At 40.0% G+C, this 20,421-nt stretch overlaps 1 protein-coding gene across 5 annotated transcripts in view; it reads right to left on the minus strand.

Moving 5' to 3' along the window:
* TTN (titin) overlaps positions 1 to 20,421 on the minus strand; it is a 272,276-nt gene that overhangs the window by 191,167 nt on the left and 60,688 nt on the right. For 3 of the 5 annotated variants that reach the window (XM_077776374.1, XM_077776372.1, XM_077776373.1), the window contains 2 exons: positions 14,773 to 17,559; positions 13,720 to 13,998 (listed from right to left, as the gene is read on the minus strand). In XM_077776374.1, coding sequence (XP_077632500.1) covers positions 13,720 to 13,998; positions 14,773 to 17,559 — 3,066 coding nt within the window. Of the gene's footprint in view, positions 1 to 784; positions 1,067 to 1,187; positions 1,467 to 2,492; positions 2,775 to 2,966; positions 3,246 to 3,485; positions 3,774 to 3,885; positions 4,165 to 4,276; positions 4,556 to 4,670; positions 4,950 to 5,049; positions 5,332 to 5,460; positions 5,740 to 5,865; positions 6,154 to 6,269; positions 6,549 to 6,650; positions 6,930 to 7,049; positions 7,329 to 7,423; positions 7,706 to 7,797; positions 8,077 to 8,190; positions 8,479 to 8,596; positions 8,876 to 8,971; positions 9,251 to 9,718; positions 9,998 to 10,093; positions 10,376 to 11,063; positions 11,628 to 13,719; positions 13,999 to 14,772; positions 17,560 to 20,421 lie in introns of all 5 variants that reach the window. The other 2 variants (XM_077776370.1, XM_077776371.1) reach the window with 2 other exon arrangements.

The raw sequence follows: 20,421 nt of genomic DNA on the forward strand, positions 1-20,421 counted from the left end.
TCAAAGTCCATTACCTTAACCATGCCTCTACTCTCAAAATCACTAAGATTGTTTCTTCCAGTGGTGTGATTTTGTTAGGGCTCTCTCTCTCTAGACCTCAAAATGTGATTCCGCAATTACGTGCTATCATGAAATTATGGGAGTTATTAAGAAATATGCTTGTGCACTAGTTGATTTCCAAAACAATTCAGACAATGCACATTAGACAATGTGTGTTGGTTTGCACTTGACCTTCTTTACAGCAAAGAATTCATGCTATTATGAATTGATATTTCTGCTTTAGGTTTTTAAAGGTTTAGAGCCAGTTTTTTCCCCCCAAGTTGTTATTCAAACAATTGCTAAATTAAAATGTTCAAAGATGTATGTGCAAGTCTTTCCTATCAAATTTTGATTTTGGGAGTTCTTCGTAGCTTTAACAACCAGTACTTTGGAAATAAAATTTCCTTGTTGCATATGCTGGTTCCCGACAATTTTCATACTTAAGCAAAAGTGGGTCAATGATTGTATCTGCTAATCCATGAAGAAAAGTAGCACAAAAGCAATAAAACAGATGGCTAATTTTTGTTAGGATTGCAGAAACAGGAAAGCGTGTTTGAAAGTTCAATCAGAAAAAAGAAAAAAAGATCGATTAGGTCCTTTCTCCTAAGCCTTTCAAATAGCTCAAGGATTACTATCATTCTAGAAGGAACTCAGAACAAGAGATTCTACCGGTGACTCTCAGTAACTCATCTCAGTGTTTGGCACCACCTTCTATCAGGGGACCATTGTACTATATTGTACCAACCTAAAACAGTCAAAGTGGCCATGTTCTCTCTCATTCCACCATCATTCTTGATTTGGCAGATATACTTCCCAGCATTTGCTGGCTCTGCTTTTGCAAACTGCAGAGTTGCAACATTTTCTACAAATGTAATTCTAATGTTTTCACTTTCTCTGATCACTTCTTCTTTCTCTTTAAGCCACTGGACAGAAATAGGCGGGGCTCCTTCTATGAATGCTTGCAACTCAGCGGGCTCGCCAGCTACAACGGTGAGGCTGTTCAGCTTGGAGACAAATCTTGGTGGTTCTGAACAGGAAAAAGATGGGTGGAGACTGTTGAGAACACTGTCCAGACAATGGAAGAGAGAGAGGAAAAAAGTGTTGGGCACATTCCTGCCATTTCTGTCATGTGCAGGACATATGCTTACCTTTCAATTTGACAGTACAAATGCAAGTATCACTTCCCACTTCATTCTGTGCCTTGCAGTAGTATTCACCAATGTCTGAGGTTTCAACATTGAGAATGTGAATACTTGCATGGAAATTTTTGGATGCAATCTTGTATTTCTTGCTACTTCGGAGTTGTCGCTTGTCTTTGTACCATGTTACCTCAAATGGTGGTGTTCCCGAAAGTTCACACTCAAGGCTAACTTCAGTATTTTTAAGGGTTTCTACTATAGGAGGGAAGCTGCTAAAAACAGGTGGTTCTGTAAAAAATAAGAATTTCTAATGAGTTGGGCTATCTAATTCCACAGAGTGTATTTATTTCTTTGTTTTTAAGTTGGAGGAAAGAGTCAAGATACTGTAATGGGTAATGTTAGCCTTTATACAATCACTCTACTTCCTGGGGAGAGAGCCCAGACTAGACCCCCTAGCTGTCTTTATGGAGCAGTTCAATCTTTTCTCTACCTTACTTTACTAATTTCTCTTGGACTATAAGGATTGACGCAAAATTTGTAAAACAGAAACGAAACCCAAGTATGTTAATTAAGATGGTTTGCATGAGGTATGGAATGCTGACTTCAAGGATGAAATTTTTTGTATGTGCTCTGTAACTGAGACACTTGGATGCCACCAAGGTATCTGTGATCTAATCTTCCATGTCAACAAATGTTACTGAAATAACTGCCTCTCACCATGACAGACTTGGACTTCATGATAAAAATATTGGAAAATGGCTGCAGAAAACCAGTACTAATTGCACCAAGGTATAGAGATATAATTTTTTTAAAATTAGGAACTAATTCTAGAAAGAGAAAGAAATATATAGTTGTCCTGTTTTAAATGTAGGATTAAACCCATATTGCTTGTACCATATACACGTAGTAAATATTATTTGTTATTAATGATTAAGAATATTGTGAGGATGATGATATATTCATTGAAGGCAAATTTAATGCAATTGAAGGCAAAAATTAATTTTAAGATGCCTTCTTTTCTTTTCTTTTGGTATGTTTGTGAAATATCAAATTTGAATTGTTTGTCTAATGTGTTGAGGCGATTGGAATTATGGCATTGGAATAACAAGAAAAATATCCCACAATGATTGGCTACATGTAAGCAAATCTTAAGAAGAAAAAACATCTGAAAAGGGAAGTAATGTTAGTTTGGGAAAATAGTCTATGATCTCAAATGGAAGCTAAAATGACAGTAAAAGAAAAAAGAGTTCTGATACCCCAGGGGAGAAGAAGGTGGGTTTCACGTAATGGGAAACAGAAGAAAGAGATTTCTACCTTTTACAATAACCTTGGTACTACAGCTTGTGCTGCCAGCAGGGTTCTGAGCCTCACAAATGAAATCCCCACCGTCCTCAGTACCAAGACTGTTCATCTGTATGACAGCCACTGAGTCAATGAAAGTCATTCTGTATTTATCACTGGCTTGGACTTCATGTTCATTTCTGTACCACACAACTCTGATCTCTGGTGATCCAGTTATCTTGCATTCAAGTCGTGCTGAGTCACCTGCTTTCACTATTTTGGATGCTTCTAATTTCTTTACAAACTTCGGTGGTTCTAGAGTGAAAGAAAGAGGAGATTATGGGGGAATTGGTACAAATAACAAAAGCTACATTAGGTAATAAGTAGGAAAGAAGAAAAGATGAACAATGCTTGGCAAATTCAGTGTACTTTCTTGATTGGGTAGATGTACCATACAGAAAGGAGCCACGGGTCAGACAGACACATGAAACAATCAAAGTCGCACACCTGTCACAAGCAACACTGTAGTACAAGAGTCGCTACCAACGTCATTGGTAACTTGGCAAGTATACTGTCCAGTCTTGGAAGCATCCACTGAATAGAGATTTAAGAAGCTAGTTGACCCTTCCAAGCCAATGAAACATGTAGGTCCAGAGGCAAGTTCCACGTCGTCTTTAAACCACTTTATTTTAAATGGTGGTGTTCCTTTCAGTACTGCTTTAAATTCTACTGTAGAATCGGGTATAGCTTGTTGCCGCTCAGGTTTCACTAGGAAGCTTGGTGGTTCTATAGATGTTAAGAGAAATATATTTCATTAGATCTCTTGAAAACTATTTGACAGTCTTATAGACATGTAAGAAAACATTTCTGAAAAGAGTAATGACTGTATGTTTCTTGAACTCCATAAATATGTAGCTAAAGAAACAGAATTATTAAGACTTTTAGCTCTAAAGAATACAAGGTAAGAGTGGTACATTTAAAAAGCAGTCACAAAGAAGAATCAAGAAGAGGAAAAGAAATTCTAACCTTTAACAGTTAAGATGCCACTGCATGCGTCGTCCCCTGCGACATTTGAGACCCTGCATGTATAATTTGCAGTATCTTCTAATTCCAGATTATTAACTTCCAGTGACACAGTGTTCTCATGACAGACAAGTCTGTATTTTGCACTTGTAGATATTTCTTTTCCATCCTTAAACCACTGAGCACTAATAGGAAGTGAGCCAGAAACCTTGCACTCCATACGTATAGAAGAGCCCAGAACCTTATCCATTTTGGTTAGTTTTTTGGTGAATGATGGAGGAATATTTTCATCTATCCAGTGCAAACAGCAAAAACACATCCATTAGTATGTTGCCATTTGTTTACAAAGGGTATTAAGTAATAGAAATAAGGAAGGGAAGCCAACTAGGGCCAAAATACGAACCTAGCACTCTCAGGTAGGCGTCACAGCTACTGCTTCCAAAGTCATTTTCCACCTTGAAAGTATACTGACCACTGTCTTGCTTCATTACTGACTGAATCCTAAAACTGGCCACATTATTTTCAAAACTCATCGAAAAGTATCTACTGGGCACAATTTGTTTTCCGTCTTTGAGCCACTTCACTTTGAGTTCTGGTGTTCCAGCCACAACACACTCCAGCGTGACTGGGTCTTTCTCAGTAACGTCAACAGATTTAGCTTTCTCTAGGATTTGAGCAGGTTCTGGAGTAAGAATTAAAGTGCAAATTAGTTGCATTGATAATTCTTCTAGAACTAAGGTGTGCTTATGAAATGGTCCCCACAGACTAGGTTCTCAAGAGAAAGGCTTACAAACCTTGTACTAAAAGGAAAGCATAACACCTCTCAACTCCTGACTCGTTCTTGGCTTGACACGTGTATCTCCCGCTGTGCCCATTGTCCACAGCCCTGATCTGAAGTGTGGCCACATTGTTCACAAATGAAATATGAACGTTATCATCTTCATCGAGAATGTGATCATCCTTCAGCCAGGTAATAGAAATGGGAGGAGAGCCCGCCACAGTACTCTGAAAGGTGGCAGAAGTTTTCAAAACAGTGGTGACGTTCTCTATCTTCTTAGTGAACGATGGTGGTTCTGTGATTAGATTAGTATGAAAAGAAGAGGTATATTTGAACTTCTCATAATCATAAAATTAAAGAGCATTACCAAATTTCTACGTGGCGGCCTGCTTCTCATGCGTATGACTGACCTTTGAGGGACACTCTAGTACTGCAGGAGCAGCTGCCGCCTTCGTTGGATACAATACACTGGTATTCACCAGTGTCTGAAGGGTCGCATTTGGTTATATGGAGGTTAAACACCGATACTCTGCCAGTTAGGGTATACTTTTTGCTGCTTCGGATTTCCCTGTTATTCTTCAGCCATGTGACTTCAAATGGAGATGTTCCCATAACTTCACATTCCAGCTCCACATCACTATCTTTCACTACTTCTGCGGGCCTCAGCTCCCTGATAAAGGTGGGAGGTTCTAAGGATTCAAAAGGAAGACAGAGACTGGCTTACTCAAGGGAAGACCCAGGGCCTGGCTGGCAGCACAGCCAAAATGAAAAGTAGATCCAGTCACGAACCTTTCACTTTTAATTCGATGCTGCAGCTTGCTGTGCCTGCGTCGTTACGGGCTTCACAGACATAAGTCCCACTGTTTTCTACCCTGGCGCTAGAAATTTGGAAAGTGGCTAAACCATCGACGAAGGAAATGCCATGTTTCTTAATGGCCGTTATTTCATTTCCATCCAGATACCAAGTAACTCTGATTTCAGGAGTGCCTGTTATTTGGCATTCAAATGTTGTAGACTCTCCATTTCTCAGCACTAATACTGGGCTGGGCTTCTTAATGAATTGAGGAGGTTCTGAAGTGGGGGGAAAAAGTGTGATGTTGAACATTTATGTAAAACAAAGGTCAAATTCACTTTCTTAAGCCTTTTCCCTCCCTCCAAGAAAATCTAGACAAGCAAGAGAGATGTATACAGAGATCAGACCTTTCACAAAGAGAGTGGCTTTACTGGTTGCCGTGCCAACATCATTGCTTAGCTGGCAAATGTAGGTCCCGGAGTCGGCTGCTTTGGCTGAAAAGAGCTCCAGAATGGTGGAGGTGTCATCCTTCCAAACTGAGCGAGCTGCTCCCGAGTGCAACTCTTTGTTGTCTTTAAACCACTTTATCGTCATGGGTGCAGTACCACCCACAAGAGCCTTTAACTGAACCCTTGCACTAGGATTGACATCTTGTGACTGTGGCTTCTCCACAAAGTAAGGGGGTTCTGGGATTAAAGAAAAAGAAAGAAAAAGAGAAAGGACGGTTTATTTTGGAGTGGAGCAATAACGGTGAGGATTAAGAAATGAGAGAGCAAGAAGTTCTTGATAAGTGGAGATAAAAAAATGCCAACCTTTGACTGTAAGATGGCCACTGCACTGGTTGTGTCCTGCCTTATTAGTGGCAGAACAAGTGTATGTCCCGCTGTCTGAACCTTCCAGCTGACTGATTTCCAAGAAGGCAGTATTGTCATGGAAAGAGAATTTGTATTTCTCACTAGCTGATATTTCTTGATCGTCTTTGAACCATTGGATGCTTATGGGATGGGACCCAGCCACTATGCATTCTAAGTCAATGAAAGATCCTTTAATGCTGTCCATTTTCTTCAGCTTTTTGGTGAATGAGGGAGGTATGATAAGATCTATGCAATGAAAAAGCAAAAAACAACAAGAAAAGTTAGGTCGACCCAGCAATCTGTATTTTCTCTGCAACTGTGAGAGATGGAGGAGCACAGAGATGCCCCGTTTCAATACCGACCTAATACATTAATGCTAGCTTTGCAGCTGCTTCTCCCAACATCATTCTGGACCTCAAAAGTATATTCTCCACTATCTCTCTTTTCTGTAGAAATAATCTTCAGTATAGAGACTGTGTCACTGACACTGATTTTGTATTTTTGGCCTGGGGTCAGCTCTTGGCCATCCTTAAACCATCTGGCTGTAATTTCCTTGGTCCCCGAAAATTTAACCTGCAAAGTGGCTGGGTCTCCTTGGGTGACATCTATAGACACAGCCTCCTCGGTGATTGTTGCAGGTTCTGTGGAAAACAAAGGGATAGGCGTGGGTTGTGAATCACTCGGCTGAAGGGCTTACATCTGCATTAGTTCCGAAAACCCATGGCAAACTTTCTGAAACCGACCTTTAACTGAGAGCAATGCAGAACATCTTTGTATTCCTGCATCATTTTTGGCCTGACAGACATATTTCCCATCATGCTTGACTTCAATGCCACTGAGATACAGACTAGCCACATTGTTCTCAAAGGTCATTCTTGTATTATTGTCTTCGGTGATTTCTTCGTTGTCTTTTAACCAAGTCACCGTGATTGGCAAGGAGCCCTTCAGTGTGGCCTGGAAGGCAGCTGTACCTCCTCGAAGGGAGCTGGTACTCTCGATCTTCTTTACGAAGGTTGGGGGTTCTAATAGAAGAATAATTCTCAATCAATGTCAGCTTGACAGCAAAACTGGATTTTTTTTTTTTTTTTAAAGAAGAGTTGATTCTGCAGAAGAGCCAGTGTATCATATGAACCGACACTAACCTCTTAATGTCACCTGGGCACTGCAGGTGATGCTGCCCACCTCGTTGGTCACCCGACACTGGTATTCACCAGCATCTGCGGCTACAAACTTGAGGATCTGCAGGCTAACCAGATGGTCCTGAATGAAGGTTTTAAACTTCCTACCACTTCGCAGCGTTGTGTTGTCTTTGAACCAAGTGATCTCAAAGGGAGGTGTGCCTGCCACCTCAGCCAGCAACATGACATCATATTCCTTCAACACCTCAATTGGCTTAAATTCCTTGATAAAGTAAGGTGATTCTACAGTAGAAGAGGAATTATTTTGAGTTAATGAGGGAGGAAGTTATGCTACGGGCCACAACTTTGGTAACACAAGAGGCAATGTGGACACAAACCTTTGACTATTAAAATGCTACCACAGTGGTCACTGCCAGCTTCATTTTGAGCCTCACACATATATTCACCACTGTCTTCGACAGCGACATCTGTAAGTTGTAGAACCGCAGTGGACTCCACAAAAGACATTTTGTGTTTGCTGCTCTCCTTAATTTCTCTATCGTTTGCAAACCATGTTATTTTAATTGGAGGGGTACCAGTTACTTTGCAGGCCAGTTGGGTGGCATCTCCCTTCTTTAGCAGCTGTGATGGCTCTAACTTTTCAACAAACGTGGCTGGTTCTGTGGCAGGAAGGAGGTTATTAAGAAACATGAGGAAGAGGAAAGAACCTTTAATGACGGTAGCACAAAGATATCAAGAAAACAATGCGGACCTTTTACAAATAAGTTTGCGCTGCACTCCACGCTTCCAGCGACGTTGCTGACTTTACAGGTATATGTGCCCGAATCAGAGGTTTTTACTGCATAGAGTTCCAGGGAACTTTCTAAAGCTTCTTTGGTAATATAGCAGCTTCCGCCAGAAACAAGCTCTTTGTTACCCTTAAACCATCTGATTGTCAGAGGAGTGGACCCTTGGAAGGTGCTCTTCAGGCAAACTGCTGAGCCAGGCAGAACATCCTTTGATGCAGGTTTAATTACAAAACTGGGTGGTTCTAAAGAAGGGGTATAAGAAAGAATTTCTAAGAGTTAAGAGGCATGATCTAAGGGAAGAAGCCCTAACTGGAACATCGTCTACATTAAAATGAAATGCACAGTCTCCGGCCCACCTTGCACAATCAGGGCTCCGCTGCTGTCTTTGCTTCCCACGGAATTTGTGGCTCGACAGGTGAACTTGCCGGCATCGTTCATGTCTACTCTGCTGATCTCCAAAGAGGCCGTCCCTTCCACAAACGCTATTCTATATTTGTCGGAAGAAGCTACTTCTCTACCATCCTTAAACCAGGACACCCTCATTGGGAGGGAGCCGGCAATTTTACAGTCCAGCCTGCAGGTACTGCTAACAACGCTATCCACGTTGCGCAGGGGTTTGGTGAAAAATGGAGCGATGTCTCGATCTGTTCGTGGCACAAGAAGAGAAGAAAGATGAGCATGGAAAAGTGCTCGGGGGCTTCATTGTCGCTCATTTGTGGGGTTTCAAGAGAACTCATGGCAGAGGCTTGTGAAGATACTAACCTAATACAGTGAATGTTGTTTCACAAGAGCTGCTGCCCACTTCGTTGGAGATCTCAAATGTGTATTGGCCACTATCATGCAGTTCAGCTGAATAAAATTTGAGCTGGGCCACGTTGTTTTTAAAACTTATTCGGTATTTTTTACTAGCAACCAAAGGTCTCCCATCTTTGTACCATTTGGCCTTGAGTTCTGGGGTGCCAGTGACCGTGTACTCCAGCGTGGCTGGGTCTCCTGTTGTCACCTGGATCAGCTCTGCTCTCTCAACGATTCTGGCAGGTTCTACAATGGTATTAAAGGATTAGCATGCCAAAAAGTGCATTAAGGTTTTGCGTTAAATGGAAATACGATTCTAAGTAAAATCGTTCCTACACGAACCTTTAACTATTAATTCCCCAACAGACGTTTGGCTTCCGGCTTCATTTTCAGCCAGGCATGTGTATTTGCCACCAAAACTAGTCTGAACATCAGGGATTATCAGGGTCGCAACACCATTAGAAAAGCTCATTTTGATTTTTCCATCTTCTTTAATGATCTCCTGTCCTTTCATCCATGTGACAGAAATGGGTTCTGACCCTCTCACAGCAGCTTGTAAGGTAACAGTTTGACCTGCTAGTGCAGTAAAATCATCTACTTTCTTTACGAAGGTGGGTGGTTCTAGTTAAAGAAAGAGAACAGATAAAACTGATCAATTCCCAAGTCCTTTCAACACCATATACATCTAAGTGTTGTTGTTGTTGTTGTTGTTTTATCTAGATTACATTTATGTTGCCAATACTGCCATCCCATGGTGTTGGCCAATTAGAAGAATAAATTAAAATTAAGAAGAGTGACAACTCCACCCAAGAGAAAGAAGCACAGAAGATACATGGTTACCAGGTGACAAAATGGTTATGGCAGATTATCCCATAACCCACTTTTGTTATCAGAGATTAAATATTTAGTGATCTCAGAATAAAGACTGGATGAAGGTCACTGACTTTGTCCCCAAGGCCTCAGGTTAAACCAAAGGTCAAACGTTTTTTCAAAGGTTAGGAAAAGAGAAGGTACCAGTTTTCCTTCCATGGGCTGGGAAAGTTATCTTGAGAATTTATTAAAGAGACATCATTATGTTGAAGGACTGACCTTTTAATAAGTGCGTTGCAACGCAGCCACACTTCCCAACTTCATTAGCAACGACACATTCATAGTCACCCACGTCTGCACTATTGAAAGAAAATATCTCCAAGGACACAAGAGACTTCTGAGAAAACAGCCTGTACTTTTTACTACTCCGAATTTGCTTCTTATCTTTGAACCAGCTAATTTCAAATGGTCCAGTGCCTGAGACTTCACACTGAAGAAGGGCATTTGTTCCTCTCACTATATCTGCAGGCTCAAGAGTTTTGATGAAAGAAGGAGGTTCTACAAAAGCATGAAAGCATTGTATAAGTAACATGTGACCAGCAATTAAAAAGAACATCTTTTCTCAGAAAAACAAAGGACTCTGAGTAAACAAACCTTTGATAACTATTTCAGCACTGCAGCTGTCACTGCCAACCTCATTCACCGCTTCGCATGAGTAATTGCCACTGTCTTCAACTTTTACATCCGTAATATCAAGCACAGCCTCAGAATTGACAAAAGACATTCGAATAGTGTTACTCTCATGAAGTTCTTTGTTATTTTTAAACCAGGTAACCTGGATCACAGGTGAGCCTTTCAGTTTGCAATGGAGGCGCGCTGATTCACCTGGGAGCATTAAGTAAGAGGGGTCCACCTTCTTCACAAAGGATGGTGGCTCTACAGGAAGTTGACAGAAAAGAAAAAGGAAAGATATCTGAAGCATAAACTCCACAAAAGAAAAGTAGACGTATTCGAACAAAAAGACACAACCCACATAAAATATGTCAATGAAATTTCTGAAAGAGTAATGGTGTACTCAATAGCTCTCCCTGTTTCCATGATTTTAAAACACTTTCCCAGTCTCTTGGTTAAACAAACAAGCAAACAAATACACACAAAACAAGCAAACTCGACTTCCACAAAAAACAATTTTATCAAAGACAGTCAAGGGTCACCTAGACACTCGAAGTTCTTAGAAGAAACTTTAAGCAAGCTTTGTTAATGGCAGACAGCTTTAAAAGAACAAAATGAGAACAAACTGAGGGTTGATGGGGGTGGGGGAAAAGGGAAAATGGGTGATGGGCATGGAGGAGGGCACTTGATAGAATGAGCACTGTGTGTTATATGGAAACCAACTTGACAATAAACTACTAAAAAACAAACAAACAAACAAAAAACCCAAAGTGATTCCCAAAGATGATTGAAAACATAAAATCCAACAATGCCAAGATTTCCTCAAACCCAAACAATCTCTTGGATGAAATTATTTAATAATAATAAAATGCAGGGGCTGCATTGTTTACCAAAGATTTTCCAGCATCCTTAAAGAGAAGGAAGTGAAAGAGAATATTCACACATTTCTTACCTCTGATAGTCACTGTGGCTGAAGAGGAGCTGCTCCCAGCCTCGTTGGAAGCTGTACAGACATAGGTCCCCGAATCTTTTAGTTTGGCTAGAGGGATCTCAAGCGATGCTATTTTATCCTCAAAATAGATCTTGTAATCTTTTCCAGGGGGGAGTTTTTGCCCATCTTTGCTCCACGTAACTGTAACTTTTCTGTCTTCGTCTACTTGGCACTCAAGGTGGATCTTCTTATTGATAGCTGATTGTACAGGTTCTAATTCTTTGATGAAATGTGGCTTGTCGATTATGATTAACTCAGCCTGGCAGATGTCAGCTCCAAATTTATTAGAAGCTTTACAAGAATAAACTCCTCTATCTTGAACTGTAAGATTCGAGAGTTCTAAAATGTGTTTGTTTTCTGCATCTGAAATCTTGCAGTTAGGGGAAGGCGAGAGTGCAGCACCGTCTTTCTGCCAAATGGTTTCAATCACAGGGGTCCCTAACACTGTGCAGAGGAACTTGGCTGTCTTACCCACAAAAGTTGTAATGGACTTAGGTCTGGAGTAAAAGCTTGGTGGATACGCCTCTGCAAAAGAAATTTTTTTCAACGTTATATTTTGTCCACATAGAAGCTCTTGTAACTATTCTAAGAAAGGGAAAAGAAGAAGAGTTATATGTTTAGACAGACATGAGACATTGTTTAAAATAAGATAATAAGATGGAAAGATTTGTCCAAGGAAAGGGATGAGTGAGTTCTTTATAGAGGAGTGAGATAGCACTTTATGTCTCTATTAGAAGAAAGAACAAACGTTGCTTTGTCTAGCAGCAACATCAACTTATTACTGTTAAAAGATTTGTCCACTTTAGTAGATTAGTTGTCTGAATTATCTGATAAGAAATTCAGCCAATATTTTAATTCTGTGAATTAGAAGACTGTGTAAAGAAGATAAAGAAAATGTACTTGACTCTTCTGAAGAGTAGGGACATTAAGTGATAAGAACATCAAGTTAGTGTTGTGAACTCTCTCTAACCTTCATGTCAACCATCAACAAATCCTTAAATGGCCCAACTTTGAATTCATCCCCTAAGTCAGTTCAAGTTTGTAAAAATATTTATACCAGTAATTTCCCATTTCCATCGTGTCCTTTGAAGGAAGCCTCTAAGAATCTCTTTCAGTTAAAAATAAAATCGCCTCCTCCATCTTTCTCTTTTATTATTTGAAAGCTCATGTATTAGTCTTGTCACTGAACTGGCCTACTTTGGGAGGAGAGGTTTTCAAAAGTGTCCTTAAGAATACTGCCATGTAGTTGGCTGCATGGAAACTCTTTGATCACAAAGTGAAACCACTAGATGGGTTATCAGGGATCTGAGTTTCAGATTTTTTGATATGTAAAAGAGTTGCAGAGGTGAGGAAGCTACAGGGAACCCTGACTTTTCCAAGTCAAAGAGATGGGCTGGTTTTGCCTTTCCCCTCATGCTTCTTTTGGAAAAGACCAAGGGACTGTCTCACCCAGATATTTAATGCATGGCTTCTCTCAAAAACATAGATAATTGCTACCTAGACCCTAGGCCATAGTTTTTTGTTTTTGTTTCTTAATGTTCATTTATTTACTTTGAAAGAGAGATAGAGAGCAAGCGAGGGAGGGGCAGAGAGAGAGAGAAGGAGAGAGAGAATCCCAAGCAGGCTCCATACTGTCAATAGAGAGCCCAACATGGGGCTCAGACTCATGAACCTTGAGATCCTGACTTGAGCCAAAACCAACAGTGAGATGCTTAACCAACTGAGCCACCCATGCGCTCCCGTAAGCCATAGGTTATATTCACACTTTCCCTTGGAAGGAGAAAGCAAAAGAGAAAGAAAAAGAAAGAGACAGAAAAGAAAGGGAAAATGCATTTTCCCTTTCTTTTCTGTCTCTTTCTTTCTTTCTTTCTTTTTCTTTCTTTCTTTCTTTCTTTCTTCCTTCCTTCCTTCCTTCCTTTCCTTTCCTTTCCTTTCCTTTCCTTTCTTTCACTAATGAGGGAATTCAAACACTCGATGAGCATTAACTACTCAGAAGCTATCCTGTTGGTCAATTAGGAAATTGAGAACGGAACATTTATATAAGTTGCCCTTATTTTTAAATTAATAGGAAAGCCTAGGGTGAAAATCCTAGTGTGTAGTCCTGTAGAACTCCCTGTCTTTTATTAGGATCTAACTTTCATCTTATGCTTTGGCTTTTTTCAGTTTGTAATTCTGTTCTTAATTGGTTAACTGGTTCCAAATGATTAAATACATTGGGACATTATTTATTTTTTAGTAGCACCAAAGTATCCTGAAATTTTTCATAGTAAGTGCCACGCCAGGCCATGAGGCACTTCCAAGGCACTTCTGCAATGCTAGCCATTTTTTAAAACAAGAGAATGAACAAAATAACACCCAAAACCAAGGTTTCAGGTGCCACTGGTCATTTGATTCCTTGACGTTGTTTTCAAAATAATGTTATTTTTTTCTTTAGTTGCTCTTAGAAATATGACTCTAAATAATGATTTCCTGTCCCACATAGACTCTGCAGTACCTAGCCACCATGTTATAACTTGGCTATTGGTCTCTCCAGTTGGTAGGACATCCTGCACCTGTACAAAAAGCAAAATCGGCAATAGTATGAAATAGGACAACCACCTCGAAGTGTGTCATTTACCTGTCACAGTTAGGATGGCTGTACAGCTGACACTGCCGTACTCATTGGAAGCCTTGCAGGTGTACTCGCCACAGTCAACAACCTGTGTTCTCAGGATTTCCAGGGTGGAGACATAATTTGAAGATCGGATAGAACACTTGTCACTTTCATAAATTTCTCGGCCAGCTTTAAACCACTGGAAGCGGACATTGGGGGCAGTGTGGATCTCACAGGTGAATTTGGCCAGGTGGCCCAGAGCTACTTCCAGGGGCTCGATTCTCCTTCTGATCACTGGGGCAGCTGCAAAGGGAAGCAGAGTCCATTAGCATGTTTCCTTATCGGGCCCTCCGCAGTTTTCTTCTAACTTCTGTTGCTGTTAATGAAGTAAAACAGTTGAAATTGGTGAGATGGAAGGCAGCAGTTTAAGACAAGTAACTGGAAAATGAGAACAATTGCTGAAGGTAAAAGAAGATAATAAGTAGCTTTTAACATCTTCAATCGTTACTTTGCGGTGAATTGTGAAAAAAAATGATTAAAAGGTGATGCTCTGGGCTTACATGCATAACATGATATATTCTTTAAATATACCATGCTGGCTAAGAACACTGTGAATAGCATTTCAAAATGTGATACACTACATACAGTGATGAAATGAAACAACATCAAAAAAGAAAAAATGAAAAACACAAATGGACAATTAATCATGGTTATTCTGAGTTTAGGGATGTGACCGGCAATTTCAGAGGAGCGAGGTGTTTGCTGACAGCTTTTGTTACATATTATTAAAATATTTTGAAGTAAATATAAACTAAAAAACCTGTCAGTATCATGAAAAATATGAAAACACATTTTATTTTAAAAATAAATAGCAATGTAGAGATGATGATGTACTACCCTGCAAGGCAGTAAGGCAAAAGGAGAATTAATAACCATGATTATGTCTGTGATGTCACTCTTACTCTACACAAATTGCACCCTGGCGGAGGAAGGTAAGTGAAAACTCAGTGATGAAAACTAAAACATTACGATCCAGTGAGTGTTAGAGCGCAACCCACTTCATCCTTAAAATCCAACCTCTTTTGACTACAGTGAGTTTTGCTGAAGTTGCTGTGTTTCCGTGTTCATTCAGGGCCTCACAGGTATATGTTCCTTGATGTTCTTCTGTATTTACTTTGTCGATTACTAGCGTGTATGTATTTTGATCTTGTAAACACTTGAACTTTTCATCTGAACGCACCAGTTTACCCTCAAAATACCAATTCACCTCTTTGGCATTTGTTATGGAAGACGTGAGGTTGACAGGGTCACCTTCCTCCACAGTAGTGTCCACCAAGGGCGTGTGAATGAGAGGATCATCCTCTCGGACTAAGCTACCCTCATCTTCCTGTCCTTTTCCGATGCCAACCTCCCCAGTACCACTTCCAGGGGACTTCCCTTTTTCCTCTGATGGCTTTGGTGTCTCATCCTGTTTTTCATCAGGGATAGCAGCTGAAGCAACCTCATCAGGGACAGGTGTGGTCTCTGCAACTTTGACCTGACTTTCCACATGGAAACAGCTGACCTCTTCCACAGAGACGAGATATTTAGACTCAACTTCTGGTTCTCTGATTGCTTCAACCTTCTGTGAATCTGAAAAAGGACCCATTTCTTCTTGCAAGCCTATTTTGCCTCCTTTCTGCATTCTGTGATCCTCAGCTGTGAGGATGTTTATTTCCTCACATATAATAGAGCACAAAGCATCCTTAAGTTCTGTTCTCAAGTTAGCCATTTGAGGATCAATGCCTTCAATAGCAATGGTTAATTCTTCTGTTAGAGTCTTCACTGAGGTAATAAGGTAGGTGCACATAATGCGTTTGGGCTCTTGGGTGAAGTTTATGGCCTTGACCTCCACCTTTTCAATGTTTCTTAACCATTCAGAGAAAAGGCTCGGGTGCTCACTGGCCACTGCTGCTTGCAAAGCCCTGCGGATGTGAGTTTTAAGGTTCAATCGTTCTTCTCCTGGAATTCCGGAAAGCAAACTTTCCTTACAAAGAGTGTCACTTCCCTGCACCTCCTGCACACCATATATCACCATGGGCTCTTTTTTACATTCACTGGTTTGGTTCAGGGGCACTGCCAGGTTGTCAGAATGCTCTTCTTTGAGCAGTACCTGCTTTTCCTCACATGCGACTGGAAACCTCAAGGACTTGCCTTCCTCAGTCCTGTCTGCAAGATCTTGCACTGCACTTTCCAGTTGATCTGTACTTTCCATCAAAATTTCACCTTCTGAGCAGGTGTGTTCTGAAGGGATCTGGCGCTCACAGCTGACCTCAGAGACTGTAACGTCAGGACCCTTGAGAAATTCCATGCTGCCCTCAGCTAAGCTCTGACTCAGGATGGGAGCGCTTTGTGCCTCCTGCTCTTGCTGAGCCACTCTTTGCCCAGTATCCACTGCAGATTCTGTCTTTTCTTTTGGTAAAAGTACTTCCTCATCCACAGAGGTTGGATATGAATGGGCTGGAGCTGCTTCAGTTGAAGACTGTGGATAACTCCCTTCAGGTTCAGCTAATAATGTTTTCAGAGGCTCCACTGTTAATGAACTAATTTCCTGTATGGACAGAGCACTTGGGAAGACTTTTTCAGTATCTGATAAGACCACCTGTGACTCTGGCTCTTGAAGCATCAGGCTATCTTCTTTGGGGAGGGTTTTCTGGGCCTGGACAATCGGTGGCTGTAAACTGCGAGATGGTTCCTTGAGAGACTGAACACAAAGAGTGCCATCGATGGAAAGAAGTTCCCTGGTGCTGTCTGCATGAGGCATATTCTGCTCCAACGTGACTGTGGATTGCAATTGTTCAGCCACTAAAGTAACTTGGCTACTCAGTTCTTTGGTTTTAACAATATGCTCATAAGAAAGCTGCTGGTTTTCTTCTGCAATTAAAGCAGCTTTCACAACGGTATCCTTTACAAAAGCTGCAATTTCCTGCTCTGAGTCAAATGCCTCAATGGCAGGATCCTTTAATAACAGCGGCGGAAAACCGTTTGTAGCCTCTGGTGTGGGCTTTGCTTTACAGGGAGCATCAGTCACATCCGGGTCTTCCAGAAGCACGAGCAGCTCTGCGGCACAGGTGGACTCACCCCACATATTCTCTGCTTTACAGACATAGAGGCCACTATCTTCCCTCTGAGGGTCATTGACGATGAACGTCCCGGAACCATCAGGATTATGAATGATGGTGTAATAAACATTGGTGCAAAGCTGTTTGTTTTCTTTGAACCACAAAACAGTGGGTGCAGGCTCTCCAAGTACCCTGTACTCAAAGATGGCGGGAAGCCCCTGAGCACAGTGAATTGGTTTGAACTCCTTAATGAAGTAAGGAGGACAGGGACCTTCAAACTTGTCCAGAATTTTTTCCACCGGTTCTGGTTCTGTCTCTTTGTGCTCCTCTCCTTTAGAACTTACTTTTAGATAGGCACTGCATACTGTCTGTCCATATTCATTGCTGGCAATACATGTATACTCTCCCTCATCCTCAAATTTGGTGAACAAAATAATCAGACTATGATCATTACCATCAAAAACAAACTTGTAGTCAGCAGAAGGGATTAACATCACTCCATTAAAGAACCACTGAATTTTAGGCTTGGGAATGCCAGTGACAGTAACAGATAGTTTAGCCACATCCCCTATGCTTATTTCAGCATCTGACACTTCTTTGATGAAAACTGGAACATGGCCTTCCTCTTTGGAATCAAATTTCATTGAATGAACTGGAGGTTCAGACAAAGGTTCAAGTGTTTCCTTCCTATTAGATAACTGAAGGCCAGAGCTATAGGTTTGGAATCCTTCTTCTTCAGCAGACAGAAGAAAGCTAGAAAACTCTGTATGGAGAAAAACAATTATTATTTTACTATCAATTTTATTTAACAACAACAAAAATATAGAAGTCAATGGATGATGTACCAGCTGGTGGCCACCTTTTGCTTTATTCCTGGAACCACTAGATTACCTTGAGATTTATCAAAAAGCACATTTCTAAATTTTTAACCTTAGCTCATGATATCACATTATATAAATACTATGCTGATGCAACTTTCAATCCACATCACTTGTGTTAGAGTTTATAAATTTTAATGCTGTTTTATGAGTTTCTCTTTGTGATATAAAGTTTGAAAAACTGCTGCTTGTATGTTTATAATAAAAGAATCCAGGATTATTTAAATCAATTTCCAAAAAGATCTAGGATAATTCTTAAAGAATTTTCTTAAGTTAAGAATGATATTTCTTGTCAAAGTGAAGACTGATGATTTCCAAAATAAAACCTCTGTTTCAGTTCCTGCTTATAAACTGAAGCTGTTCTTAAAAATAAGAGGCCACAGGGGCGCCTGGGTGGCTCAGTCGTTAAGCGTCCGACTTCGGCTCAGGTCATGATCACGTGGTTTGTGGGTACGAGCCCCGCGTCGGGGTCTGTGCTGACAGCTAGCTCAGAGCCTGGAGCCTGCTTCCAATTCTGTGGCTCCCTCTCTCTCTGACCCTCCCCTGTTCACGCTGTTTCTCTCTCTCTCTCTCTCGCGCTCAGAAATAAATAAAAAAATATTTAAAAAAAAAAAAAGAGGCCACAGGAAACACTTAATTTGAATTTGTAAGAGAACCACCTCTTTCGGTTCCTAGAAATTCAGGCCGCCTTTTGCCATGTAAATTGCCATATTATTTTAACAAAGATTTATAAGGCTTTTGTTGTCAAGAAAATGAGAGAATCAGAAATAAAAGAAAACAACTCCAACATTAAAAACCGGATTGAACTTTATTGTGTGAGAAATACCTATACAGCCTTATGGAACAGAAAAACAAAAGAGTGAGTAACAGATATTCTTTAAACAGAATCATGGAGGACAGGATTAAAGGCTTAATTTGATAACAAGGAATTCGCTTTCCTTAAATCTGTTAGGAATGTAGAACAGCTCTGTTAATAATAGTTTTATTACCTTCCCCCAAAGCAGTATTATTATTTTATTAGTTCACTCGCCTTGCATATGATATAGTCAGGCCTTAATTCCTTTCTGTTCGGGTGTGGAAGGATTAGAAGGCATGACTCGACTGTTGGTTCATTATAAATGTCCTGGTAAACGTTATCTAGAGCATGTAGAATACATACTCAGTTATTTACTTTTTCAATTAGTAAGCCAGAAAACCATTGATTAATTTCATACACTAACGGCTACCACTTAACTTTACATGTAATTTGTAACGTATTACTCATACCCACTAGCCCTTCACTTGAACTCCCAAAATACCTGGAAAGGGAATGAATGTGAATATAGTTAAATTACCCCAACTCACTAATATGTTGAAATATCTTCAGCTGTTTTCCCTTCTAACATGGTGTTAAAATTCAGTAAATAAAAATTCAGTAAATACAGTAAATAAAATTCAAATGTGCTCAAACATGAAAGGTATAGTTAAAAATACATGTAGTAGTAGCAGCTAATAATTATGTCTAAACTCTAGTACATGTAATACAATGAATTCTTTATCCAGCATCAGAGAAATTAATATTTCAGGCTTTTGTTATGTGCCATTGACTCAGAAACAAAATTCTATTTAATTATCTACCACAAGTAAGCCAAGACTTATTTTTCTTTATTCAGTCATTGTTATTCTGAATATCCTCATGTTCAATGCATATGAGACTACAAGAATTCTAGTGAGCAAAATCAAATTCTTCCTTCCTGTCAATTCGATAAAATGTTTTTTCCCTCCCTTCTTCCCTTCCTCCCTCCCTCCCTCTCTCCCTCCCTTCTTTCTTTCCTTCCTTCCATCCATCCATCCATCCATCCTTCCTTCCTGAAACAGATTTTGAACTGCCTTGCCACTGTGCCAGCTATTGCCATATTTCTCACGATCTGAATTTCTAATTTACTGAAACATCCGTTTTGTAACTAGGAGTAGAATAAATTCCTAAGTCCCTGAGCTATAGAATTAGTTTTATTTCCGGGATTGATGATGTGATATAATACGTTATACCCATACTTAGTACCACAGATATTGTGTGCTCACTGGTTGAGACAGAAACTATTGTTCCACAACAGTATATCTGGATGAGTTATGGTGACTCAAAACAGGTAAAACAAATGTTTGGGGTGTGTGTGGGAGGAGGGGAGGACTTAGTCGGGGAGGGATGTAAAGCCTGACTGCTCTATCTATATTCTGCACATTCTCTCAATTGCTTCTTTAATTTGGAAGAGTTTAAGGGAATCCTACTGTGGGGATAAAAATTGATAGATGAAAGAAACATAAATAGAATTGAATATATGAATTCTTTGGAGTATTAAATTTAAATTGTTTAATTTTTTAGAATTAAAAGCAATATGTTTAATATGATCATGGTATATAACAGTTGGTTATTGAAGGGGACAAATACAGCTATTAGGTAACAGTAAGTAATTTAGAGTTAGACAGAGGAAATATTCACAACTTCAGTACTATATTCTATTGTTTTTCTCATTTGTTACAAAACTAAAATTATCCTAAACTGTATCAAGAAAAGTTATCACTGGAACCACACAGAATCACAGAGTTGAACAATCACCTCTGAGGTCCTCTGGTCCAACTCTTCATTTTCAGTTAAGAAAACTAAATTTTTAAATATTTATTACATCTTATGTACGAAGATTCAGGTTCACAGTGATAACATAGATACATTGTTAAGAATTTTTTGAATTTACTAGAATTATAATTTTGAA

The sequence above is a fragment of the Crocuta crocuta genome, unplaced genomic scaffold (assembly GCF_008692635.1).
Source record: "Crocuta crocuta isolate KB4526 unplaced genomic scaffold, BGI_CrCroc_1.0 scaffold17, whole genome shotgun sequence".
In the NCBI taxonomy this organism is placed as follows: domain Eukaryota; kingdom Metazoa; phylum Chordata; class Mammalia; order Carnivora; family Hyaenidae; genus Crocuta; species Crocuta crocuta.